Genomic DNA, 12,585 nt, shown 5'->3' on the forward strand with positions numbered 1-12,585 from the left:
AAAGCAAGATGCAGAAAAGTGATCTTATTTTGTAAAACGTTACTACACAAACACATTCACACAATGCCCTTTAGATATAGAGTGTGTGTACGTGTGTGTATGTGTATGTGTATGTCTGTGTGAATGTGTAAGTAAATGTAATTGTGAATGTGTGTCTCTGTATACAGCCACGTGAACATGGAGAAAATACAGGAGGACTCAAACCAGGCTATTAACATGGGTTACAGGGTACAGGGGTGGCAGATGGTAGGGAGTGCAGAAAAAGGGAGGGGGGCAAGTTAAGACAGTGAAAACAAAGGAGAAACAGTTAATAAAAGCCTACCAACATGTATGGTATAATCATTTATGCACTTATATGAAAGTATATATATGTGTGTATGTGAATTACAAAATTCGAAAAACTTAAAAATATAAGTCTAATTATTTCATTCTTCTACCTTAAAACCTGTGTCAATGGTTCAATCCAGAACTGAGAATCTTTTTTTTTCTTTTAATATTTATTTATTTTTGAAAGAGAGACAGAATATGAGCAGAGGAGGAGCAGAGAGAGAGGGAGACACAGAACCCGAAGCAGGCTCCAGGCTCTAAGCTGTCAGTGCAGAACCCGATGCGGGGCTCGAACCCACGAACTGCAAGATCATGACCTGAGCCAAGGTCGGATGCTCAACCGACTGAGCCACCCAGGTGCCCCCAGAATTGGGAATCTTTAGCCTGGGCTCTAGAGGCCACTGCTCATCTTTCCACCCTCCTATAAAACAGTTCCCTCTTCAGTCTGTGTCACAGACACACATTTCCCAGTTCTTTACTTCCCTGTGAATTCCTAGTCCCCTCTGCTCTGCAGTTCAATGCTCCTCTTGGCTCTTCACACGTGCCATTCTCCTCAGTCCAGGACATTTGACCCCTTTTCTTTTCGCGGATGGACTTTTACTCATTTTATAGGTCTCAGCTTAAATAGCAGTTTCCCAGTGGGCTTTCCCTGAACCGCCTATGTTCAGGGAAATATGTATTCCCATACCTGAACCCCCTATGTGTTCCCATAGTTCTCTGTCCTTACTAAAATTGTATTTTATTATTCACCTCTTTTTCCAAACTTTGCTCAGATTTTTCCCAGCTGTAGTTTACTGCTTATATTTTATACCCAAATTGGAGAAGAGCCTGTAGCAGGGGCCTGGATCTTATAACTATGGGGATGTGAAATCACCTCTCCAACCCTCTTGCCACTCCATGGCTCTCTTAGCTGTGAGAAGCCCTTTTAGTTTTCCAAGGAAAGCAGTTTATGCTACTATATGGCATTTATGAGGGATGGATGCCTTCCCCAGCATTGTCTCAGATTATCTTCCCAGGGTCTCTCTGGCCATGTGCATTCCTTGGTGCTCAGGACTCCTCTCTCTGTCCCCTAGAGAGGAACCATGGGCAGAAGAGCCCTAGCTACTGTGACAGATAGAACCTCTCCCACCCTGCGGTCATGCTCTGTAACTGAGAAGGGGCTACAGTGAGGGTGACTGTAAATTCCAGAATGTATCTGGGGCCAGCAGAGCTGCTCTAGCACCAGAGAGCTAAACAAGACAGGCGTGAGGGAGTTAACACAGGGCACATACCAGAGAGGGCAACCACGTTTATTAAGCATTATTTTATTTTCATTGCATGTTTCTAGTTAAAGATGTTTATGAGAAAAGAATTCATATGAAGAGAAGGGAAAAATAATTAGTTCAGTTCATTTTCAAACTGTATTGTTTACCAATTATTTTCATAATAATAGCTATATTCGCAAAAAGCAGTGACAGGAAGAAAAGATTGACTCTGTTTTTCTAGAAGACCCAGGGAAGCCAAATTCCCATCCAGATCATCGCCTTTGGTAAGCTAGATCAAACATTCAGATTTCAAAATGAAAAGAAAATGTGGAAATAAATTACACTACATGGATCATTGAAACCTGGGGAGTGCTAATTCTAAGAGCTTTTTATATTAAATAACCTGAGCTTCCCTGTCCCACTGGCGGTCACCCTGTCCATGGCAGAGAGGATTGAGTTGGATAATGACTCCCATTAGCACTGGGGGGAGTTTTCACATGTAAATCCCTTACAAATGGGAAAGCAAATAGAGAGTGTCCTGCTTAGTAAATCAACATAACTTGGGTGTTAGATTTTTCTCCTAGAAGAGTGCCCTTGGTGGCTTGTTATCTTTGAAGTGGATGAAGCAGGAGGCTCTCAGCCCACCGTATTTGTCTGCTTTTTCTTCTCATCAGGATTGTCCAGCATCTGTAGCCTTTTCTCCAGTCTCTGCTTCCATTCTTCTCTGAGCCTGAGGAGAGGAAAAATACAAATGCTTACTGCTTTTACCTCCACATCCGATGGTCCAGTTGAAGTCTTTTGTTTTTCCTTCTAACAAATATTTTTGAGAAACACATGGCTTTTACAAATTAATGAAGAAATCAATAGATAAATGAGCAAAGTCTATGAATATGTGCTTTTATAATTTATTCCTTCCTAAATTGATTCAATATAATGTCAAACAAAATCCCAGAAGGACCTTTTGGTAGATATTGATAAACTTTATATGGCAAGGCAAAAGAAGTAGATTAGCCAAAACAATTTTGAAGAAGAAAGCTGGAGGACTCACATTACTTGATTCTGTGACAAGTATGGCAAGACAGTATGGCACTGATGAAAGAGCAAACAAATAAATCAGTGGAACAGAATAGAATCCAGAAATAAGTATGTGCAAATACAGCCAATTGATTCTTGACAAGAGGCAAAAGCAGCTCAATGGAGAGAGGATATTTTTTTTAAAACAAATCGAGCTGGAGCATCATACGTTTATATTCAAAAAATGGACTTTAGTCTATACTCCACATCTTATACTAAATGAACTCAAAATGGATCACAGACCTAAATATAAAATGTAAGACAATGTGGTAGAGTCCCCTCCCTAAGAAATGTTGTATGAAAAGACCTCTAGATAAGGGAAGGCAACCTGGCTATATGTGTATGTGATATCCCTCACGACTCTGTAACATGAGACCAGCCAATCAGATTATGTCTTTACATTACCCATATATGGGAGACAAAGAAGTAGAAAATTAATAAAAGGCTACACTAGGTGGCATTTGAGGCTCAATTTTTCTAGTAGGAACCCAACTGAGACCATGTTGGCATGAATAAAGTTGCTTCCTGGGAAGAAAGGCCAGAAAGGTGTCAATAGTTTCTATGCAAGAATCCTGCTGTCAGCTAAGGCTTCTAGAAGATAACCCCACAAAATAACATATTCATTATTTCCCTTGGATTAGGGAAAAAAAAAATTCTTAGATACAACACAAAAAGCATGATTCATAGAAAAAAGAATATTTGGGCGTATCAAAATTAAAAATTTGCTCTATGAATGATACTGTAAAGAGAATAAAAGGCAAACCATAAATGGAGAAAATATTTGCAAATCACATATCTGTTAAGGGACTTGTTTCTAGAATATATAAAGTTCAAACTGAATGATAAGAAAATAATGTAGTGGGTAAAAAATTTGAACAGATATTTTACCAAAGAAGTTGTATGGATGGCAAATAAGCACATAAAAGTAATGCTTAACATAATTAGGAAAATGCAAATTAAAACACAATAAGTTATCACTAACCTCATAGAATGACCACACACACACAAAGGAAAACAAATAAACAATGTCCCCCCTCAACCCACTCCATCAAAAAAACTCCAACAAAATTAAAAAAAACCCTTACAACTAAATGCAGATAAAGTGTTGGTCAGGATGCTGAGTAACTGAAAGTCTCTTACATTGCTGTGGAAATGCCAAATAGAACAGTAATTTGGGAAAATAGTTTGGCATTTACCATATGACCCAGCAATCTCAGTCTTGGGTACTGACTCGAGAGAAATACAAACTTGTGTTCCACAGAAATCTGTATGTCAATGTTTACAGCAGTTTCATTCAAATCATCAAAAACCATAAGTAACCTAAATGTCCTTCAAGTGGGAGTGGATCACCAAACTGTGATACATCCATATAACAGAATGATAAGGAATAGTCAGCTGACACACACAACAAGAATTAATCCCAAATACATTTTGCTGAGTGAAAAACGTCAGACTGAAAAGAATACATACTATATTTTTCATTTATTACATTATTTTACATTACATTACATTATTACATACATTACATTATTACATTACATTTATTACATTATTACTCTGGAAAAAGCAAAATCATAGGGATGGAGAACACATCAGTGGTTGCCAGGGGCTGGAAGTTGGCAGAGGAAATGACCATAAAGGAACAGCATGAGGGGATTTTTCAGAGTGACAGAACCATGTCATATCTTGATTGTGGTAATTATATGACTCTAAGCACCTGTCAAAACTCATAGAACTGTACATACATGAAAAGAAGTGCATGGTGCTTATAAATCAATTAAGAAAAAATCTACAGTAAGATGGGCAGAGGATATAAATTGGCTGTACCAGAAGAAGAAATCCAGTTGTTTCCTATACATATAAAAAGATCTCAACCAAACTTATAATTAATTAAATTCAGTTTAAAACAGTGAGATGCTATTTTCACCCATCAGATTAATAGTGATTAAGAGTTTGACAATACACAACGTGAGCAATCTTTCCACCTGGCACTCCCATACTCAGGGTGGGAGTTTAAACGAATACAACTTCTCTGCAAGACAAGAAATCAAGAGCTATCAAAATTAAAAAAACCCAAAAAGGGGCGCCTGGGTGGCGCAGTCGGTTAAGCGTCCGACTTCAGCCAGGTCACGATCTCGCGGTCCGTGAGTTTGAGCCCCGCGTCGGGCTCTGGGCTGATGGCTCGGAGCCTGGAGCCTGTTTCTGATTCTGTGTCTCCCTCTCTCTGACCTTCCCCCGTTCATGCTCTGTTTCTCTCTGTCCCAAAAATAAATAAACGTCGAAAAAAAAAATTAAAAAAAAAAAAAACCCAAAAAACCAAAAAAAAACCAACTCATCTTTTGACTTTTTAATTTTTATGAACATATCCCATAATTCTTGTCCATGTATGCAAAAATGTATGTGCAAGTATTCTTATTACAACATTGTTTGTGAAGCCAGAAAACAAAAAACAACCTAAGTGTTCTTTGATGTGATTGGTTAAATTAATTGTTAACATCATTGTAATGGAAAACATTAAAGAAGAACTGAATGTGCTGATATTGAAAAACTTCCAAGTAATTTAAAAAAGCAAGGTGCAGAAGTATAGTCTCATCTTGCATAAAAATATAGCACACATATTTATTTGCTTATTCATTTTGAAGTTTTTGGGAAAGATATACAAGAAACTGTTGATGTCAGCTTTCCCTAGAGAGCAAGTCTAGGAGCCCAAGTAAGAAGGAACTCCCTTCTAATTATATATTCTTTTGTGATGCTTGAATTAAAAAAAAATGTGCTTGTGTTAGTTTCATAAGAATAAAAACAACCACAATGAAAAGATTGGGTAAATGCTTTCATTAGTTTGATAGAGTTGCCATAACAAAATGCTACAGACTGGGGGTCTTCAACAACAGAAATTTATTTGGTCCCAACTTTGGAGGCTGGAAGTCCAAAATCAAGGTGTCAGTAGATTTGGTTTCTCCCAAAGCCTCTCTCCTTTGCTTGCAGATAGCCTTCTTGCTTCACTCTCATGTGACCTTTTCTCTGGTGTGTGTGCATACCTGGTATCCCTTTGGGCATCCTAATCTCCTCTTTTTTAAAGGACATCAGTCAGATTGGATTAGGGCCCACACTAAAGGTCTCATTTTAACCAAGTCACCTCTTTAAAGTCCTTATCTCAAAATACAGTCACACTCTGAATGTGTGAAGGTACACAATTCATTTCATAACAATGCTAAAGCAAAGCAATGCATGCTTAACGCAGGAAGATCAGACTATATAATAAAGAATTTTAAAAAGTTGGATTCAATCTTAATTTTTTCACTCTTACAAATAACCCTAAAATGAGTAATGATAATACTTATTACTCTTTTCATATACCTGTCTATTTTCCTCAGAGAGATTCCTGGAGACAAGTAATTTAGAGGGTATAAATATTTTGAAGGCTCCAGGAACCTATTACTAAGTTGGCTTCTGGAAAGTTCTCACTTAAAACTCTGCTCAATTATGGGCCCAGGAAAGAATGGAAAGAATCTGGAGTGTCATCCTGTTGTTAGGTGTAGTTGCTTAGCTACATTAGCAACCAAAGATCGAAAGTTGAAATATTGAGAGAAGAGTGAGGGTTATGGAGAATAATGATAAGACCTACCCTCACTCTACCTTAGATTAAATTAAGGTAATGGACATAAAAATACAGTTTGCTTCTTTGAAAGATGAGATAAAACATAGAATGGCTTCTCTCTCATAAGCAGGCAACTGCCTCAGAGGTCCTTGCATGGTTTATCTAAGAAATGATGATTTTCTGGGGTGCCTGGGTGGCTCAGTTGGTTAAGGGTCAATGACTCTTGATTTCAGCTCAGGTCGTGATTTACCAGTTCGTGGGTCCGTGGCTCTGTGCTGACAGTGAGGAGCCTGCTTGAGATCTTCTTTCTCCCTCTCACTCTGCCCCTACCCTGCTTGTGCTCTTTCTCTCAAAATGAATAAATAAACTTAAAAAAAAAAAAAAAAAGAAGTGATGATTTATTGAGCTTATATGACCTGTTGATATCACCTATTAGTAATTTTCATAAGCTATATTTTCCATTATACTTGTTAAGTATGCATCTTAATTTGTAACCAAACTGCTGCCTTGTTATAACCATCTCTGAAAGTTTCTATAACTGAATCTTCCTCCAAATGTACATGACTTGTCACTGAGATCTTTTAAAGCTCACTAATAAGGACTGCAGTCTGTGTATTTCATGGAACTCAATGGACTTTTTAATATAATGTGGATACATTCACTAATTAAAGGGGCTTTAACTTTTCTTGGGTATGATGGGTGTAAAAATGCACCGCTCAGAGTTGCTGCTGTGGGGAGCATCCACTTCCTTCCCTTTCTCTTTCCTGGAGGTTGGACCTATATCACCTTCTGATGACTCTCTTTAACTTCTCTGTTATAATTACAGGCTGATAATTTAGACTTAGGTGTCCATATAATTTATCATCTAAACTGAAGTACTTTTTTTTAAAGTTTTTTTAACATTTATTTTATTTGTTTATTTACTTATTTGAGAGAGAGAGAGAGAGAGAGAGAGAGAGAGAGAGAATGAGAAGGGGAGAGAAAGAGAGAGGGAGACAGAAAATCCAAAACAGGCTCCTTGCTGTTGGCACAAAGCCTGATGTGGGGCTCAAATCCATGAACCCTGAGATCATGACCTGAGCCGAAGTCAGATGCTTAACCAACTGAGCCACCCAGGCACCCCACTTTTAAAGTTTATTTATTTTGAGAGAGAGAGAGAGAGAGTGCTGAAAGGGAAGATAGAGAGGGAGAGAGAGAGAATCCCAAGCAGGCTGCACACTTTCAGTACAGTCCCAATGAGGGACTCGAACTCATGAACTGTGAGATCATGACGAGCAGAAATCAAGAGTCAGATGCTTAACTGACTGAGCCACCCACGTGCCCCTAAATGGAGATACTTTTAAAATAAAAAGGGAAATTATGATCCATAACTGTAACAAAATGGTAGACGTACACCTGGACTGCCCCAACAAACCAGGAGGTTTAGTCCTAGTACCTACACTGCATTTGATTTTCCTCAGATTGTCTCCATCAGTTATTTGCAAACAGTTTTCAACTTCTCTGTGGACCACCCCTATTCCTGTTGTGTTGCTTCTTTCTGGCCATTGTCAGAGAGAGTAAGGGGCTTTCCAGTTCTGAGGTCCCTCATCTCATCTCATGATCTCGCCTCCAAGGCCTCTGTTAGATGCACCAGTTGCCAGGATAAATTGATTCTCTGCAGCTCTGGCTGAATTCCTCTGTCAGTGAACCTGCAGGAGAGTGTGCTAACAAGCATGTCCATGGTGAAACACCTGTTTCCACTCTACCCTGCTTTGCCACAAGTCTTGCTAGTCAGATCTGCCGAGAAGAACATAAAGCAATATTGATTTTGTTCTATCAGCAAAGGTGTTGGTGGGAACTTTTAGGGTTTTTGTCTTTTAGTGTTCACTCTGAATATTTCTGTATTGTTCAGAGGCTTGAATTTGCCTTTATAAGTGGAGAGTAGAATCAAAAAAGAGCGTATTATGTATGTGTGTCCAGTGTACTTATGTATAGTGGAGTATGGGAGATATAGGCCACAGGGATAGAATAGGGTCTTCAGGGTTTATGATATTCACTGGTCTGCAAGTGTATGTTGGAAGGTACACTCTTAAACTCTGTTTCAAACTATTTTCTCAGATCAGCAGGATTTAAACAAATATTCCAACGTTCTGCTCTTGGTATGAAAATAAATCTGGGATATTTAACAAAAATAATAACAAAACCACTAGGTTTTGGGTCTTTTTTTCACAGCTGACAAGGGAAATAGCTCTGGTTAATGAGACTCCACAACAGAGGAGCAAACAAACCATAGGAAGCTGCCTCTACTTCCTCACTCCTTAAGATTTTCAATGCAGAGGCTCTGTCCACTTCTTTAACATTTATTTGTGGGACACAATGATGACATGTTTCATGATGAGCACATTTTGAAGATTTATTCTCTTGGTTATAGAGGGGAGAGAAAACTGCACCCACTTGGAAGGGGGTCATTTCTGAGGCACATGGGAATCTGGAGAATGATTTGTTTAAACATGTATTTTAACATTTTAAACAAAATTGTTTAATTATTTGTAAATTCATTTGTTCTATGGACCATTTGCAATCAGTTGCCTTTTTTATAACTTCATTTTGCCTAATTAGAAAATGGCACAGTATCGTTGTAGAAACTTTGGAGAAGCTAGGAGAGCTCATACACACAAAATCTGCCATTCTGCCGATCAAAACTAATCACTCAGTATCAGCATATTTTCTTTTAATGTTTTTCTTGTATATACAGGTAGACTGTGTATGTATTTTGACAAAAATAAAATGATATCACAAATTATGCTTTTAATCCCATACCTTGAGGGTTCTGGACGGGAAGACGCGGTATAGGGTTCATGATGGGAACTGGTTCCCTGGCTTGTGGGCCAGGACTTGGGGGCAGAAGATGGCATGAACCACACAACTGATTTTCCTCACTCTCCTGGAATCTCCAGGACTGGATGCTCTAGTGTGTGACTCATCTAGCATCTAGAAAAGCCTGATTTTGCTTGCTGGATAAATAGGAATGTAGCTGGAATGATGGCAGAGCTCTTCTTTGGCTAGGAGAGAAATTATTTCCCCTCAGGGGTTAATCAAGATTTTTAGAAGTTGATGTTGGTCCAACACGTGTGAACTACACATGTTTTCAGCTTAGCATGTTCAGAAACATGGAGACATAGTGCCTCTCTGGCCAGCAGAATATTTAGCTGCCACTCCACTTGTGAGTGGGTGTCTTAGCAAAATAGACGACTTGACTGAGCTGTTCCCATTTTAGGGACAGAGAACCCAGATAGTCTCTGAAAAGTTGAGTTGATCTGTCTGCTCCAAGGCTCTGCACATGTGAGAGCAGGTGCTGGCTCTTTTTTTCAAAGTGATGTTGACACATGTGACACATGTCTTCTCACATAAGGATATGTTCTCCTCTCCACAGATTCCTTTGGCTAGAACAACAAGTTTACTTGACAAAGAGGGGAATACCATCTTTGCCTTCCCCCAAGAATATTAATATGTATCTTCCCAAATATGAGATCTCTCATAGTTCTGTTCTGTTGACTTAAATTTAGTGTACCTCATGTGCTGGGGATTACAACAGAGGCAAGGTGGGGGAAAGATTTTTTCAGTTTATCAAGATATAAATAATAGAACTTCATTTTTGTTTATATACAAAAAAGGCTCAACCTTATTTATGAGTCACTGGTTCTCAATCAGAGGTGGCTTTGCCCTTGAGGGGATACTTGGTAACAGCAGGAGATATTTTTTGTTGTTACAATGGGAATGGGAGTCCTACTGAAATGTAATGTTTTGAGGGATGTTGATAAACATCTTACAAAGCACAGGATAGCCCCCTGACCCCAAAGCATTATCTGGCCCTAAATGGCAATAATGCTAGATTCGGAAACCCTGGTAAATGTGGTGGCAAGACTAAATGAGTAGATGAATTAATCATGTCTTGAATTTTCTATATTCTATGATGTTTTGACATCATAAGAACCTTGCTGGCCATGGAAAGGCCCAGAGCTAGCCTTTTCTTAGAGGTAACAAAAGGCCTGCTGTGAGCATGTCAACCAATCCTAAGTCTATGGCCCCAATCACCTCTAACTTCCATATGTGAAGCCATATTTTCTCCGCCCCAAATCACTCCAGGGCTAGGTTCCATACAACTAGAGAGCACATCTATAGCCAGAGCCCTCTGGAATTATTCAAACTAGACAGTGCTAAACTGTTTGCTCTGACTTGCCTTTTGCTCAGGAACTCCAATAAAAACTCTGGCTTAGATGTTCCCCATGCTTCTGTCTTTTGCTTCCCCTGTGGCCCTAAATAGTATGTGGTGACCCTTCCTCTGAGACCTGTGAATATAATCTTCATCCAAGTCTTGTTTTCCTTTATTCTCATGGCTGCACTGACGTTACCATACCATACTGAACATTTGCATTCTTAGAACAGTAATAATGAATAGAACTCAGTCTCTCATATTCACAATCTGGTGTATTTCTATAGAAATTTAATTTAAAAAATAGTAGAGAAATAATCCACATACTTTCTCAGGGCGCTCCTTCCCTGACGGTCTTCCTCCAGTTCCCTGTAACAAGTCTGTTTGCTAATTTCTTTTTCCCAGAAGCTTTTGAGTTCGTGACAAGTTTCACAGCAGAAGACTTCCCGACGGATATATTGATTGTTCATCCCCTGAAAAATAAAAGAAAAAGAAATCCCAGAGCCACTCTAATTTTGGAGTGATGAAAGGTGAGTTTAAATCTAGACCCTTCCGTTTACACTTTTTGTGACTGTAGACAAATTACATAGTCACTATGATTTGTTTTCTCAACTGCAAATGGGAATAATAATGGTTCTGTCAGAAAATATAATAAAAAATTTTGAAATGAACAAAAACAAAAAAGGTGTCTAATAACCTGTAAAGATTATCTTCTTCTACCAGGGGCCTACCCATTTTATTGTCTTTGAGCTATTTTACAACTCTGAAATTATAGAAAAAATATAGTAATGCAAATGATTCTTGAACATAAAGAGTCAAATAAGTTTTGTCCAGGGGAATGCAACTGATAGTTGTGTGGATACCAAGCAATTTTAATCTACTTCTAATTCATTTCAGTATTCTTGATATCCTACATCTGTATGTTTTTTTAAAATTCTTTTTGAATTAGTTGTGATACCTTACTAGTTTTCCCATTAATTAATAAATTAAATAAAATATTTGACTAATTTATTATTATTAATTTATTTAATTTATTTCTTGTTAATTTTATTTTTATGATAGTTGTGATTTTAACTTAAAGAAAGAAGTATTGACAGTTACTTCACAGTTGTGTGTATATGTATATAAAATGAGATGATACATGCAGAAGCTCTAAACATGGCAAATATGCAATCAACAAATGTTAAGCTCTTTCCATCTTTCCTCGCAGAATAACAATAACCTCTACCATTTGTTGAGCACATAATGTGTGATAGGCCTTCTATACACACTTGCATTTGATTCTCCCTACAACTCTTGGAGGTGGGTGATTCTACACTCATTGTTCAGATGAGGAAACTGAGAAATAGAATTTGCCTCTATCCTCATAACTGAACGTGGTAGAGTGGGACTTTGAACCTAGGTCTGTCCATCTTCAAAGTGGGTACTCTTGGCTCTGAGATTCTCATCACAAGAAATGGCCACTATATCTGGAGATGGCCATATACAGAGCAAGCTCGTGTGGCATGTGTGTGTGTGTCCCGTGAAAGTGCACATGTTTAATGCTAAAAAGGGTTTACTTTTTATGTGAACATTGCCCATTTTCCAGATCTTAGTGGCTCTGGCAGGGAGCTAAATGCAGTGGACTACAGAAAAGATCCGTCTCTGCCTGCTTGACAGGCAGGTAGATGCAAAGGACTGCAGAAAAGATCCGTCTGATGAGCACTGGCTCAGACAAGAGCTCTGGCTCTAGCTCTGGCTGGAGATTAGGAAGGACCTGGACCTTACTGTTTTGCTGTTGTTTTTGATATCTTGGAACAAAAAATAGGTGCTCAGTTATTCTTCATTAAATTAAATGACCCTTGTCAAGCTAATTTTTTTCTTAAAAAAGCTGGCCTGGAATTGCCAATGGCTCCTTTGAACTATCTCAGATGCTGAGGGAGGGTCTGGAAGGCGATTTTTGTACTTTCTGAGTAGGGGATGTGCTCAAATATATTTGCCTTCTGTAGTCTCAGGAGGTTTGTGTTGTGCCTGAGAGAGCCTCTTCAGATTCTGTCTGAGCCCTGCTTGAGTTCTGAAGTTCTGGCCTGGAGGTAGCACAGACTCCATCTACTAAGAGCTTATTTTCCACTTATTTTCTCTCCCAGGCTAATGGATTCAGTGCACAGAGT

The 12,585-nt window shown here is 38.6% G+C and overlaps 1 protein-coding gene and 1 long non-coding RNA gene across 2 annotated transcripts in view; one reads left to right on the forward strand and one right to left on the reverse strand.

Annotated features, from left to right (window-relative positions):
- Positions 1 to 10,965, forward strand: part of LOC123593860 — a 34,901-nt gene extending 23,936 nt beyond the window's left edge. The window contains exon 4 of the long non-coding RNA XR_006710566.1: positions 10,841 to 10,965. This is a non-coding gene — a long non-coding RNA (uncharacterized LOC123593860). The remainder of the gene's footprint in view (positions 1 to 10,840) is intronic.
- On the reverse strand, positions 2,036 to 10,905 carry FAM240B (family with sequence similarity 240 member B). Its single transcript, XM_045470437.1, has 2 exons — positions 10,763 to 10,905; positions 2,036 to 2,301 (listed from the first exon to the last, which is right to left on the reverse strand). The coding sequence occupies exons 1-2, from the start codon at positions 10,903 to 10,905 to the stop codon at positions 2,208 to 2,210; spliced, it is 237 nt and encodes a 78-aa protein (XP_045326393.1). The 3' UTR covers positions 2,036 to 2,207.
- Positions 10,966 to 12,585: the final 1,620 nt, after the last annotated feature.

This window comes from Leopardus geoffroyi, chromosome D4 (genome assembly GCF_018350155.1).
Source record: "Leopardus geoffroyi isolate Oge1 chromosome D4, O.geoffroyi_Oge1_pat1.0, whole genome shotgun sequence".
NCBI lineage: Eukaryota > Metazoa > Chordata > Mammalia > Carnivora > Felidae > Leopardus > Leopardus geoffroyi.

What these genes read in the sequence shown, in the direction of transcription:
- FAM240B (XM_045470437.1), bottom strand. Translation starts at nt 10,905, where the DNA reads ATGAACAATCAATATATCCGTCGGGAAGTCTTCTGCTGTGAAACTTGT. An exon ending in GGAAGGAGCGCCCTGAGAAA is followed by an intron (nt 2,302 to 10,762) that starts GTATGTGGATTA and finishes TCCTCTCCTCAG; the next exon opens with GCTCAGAGAAGAATGGAAGC.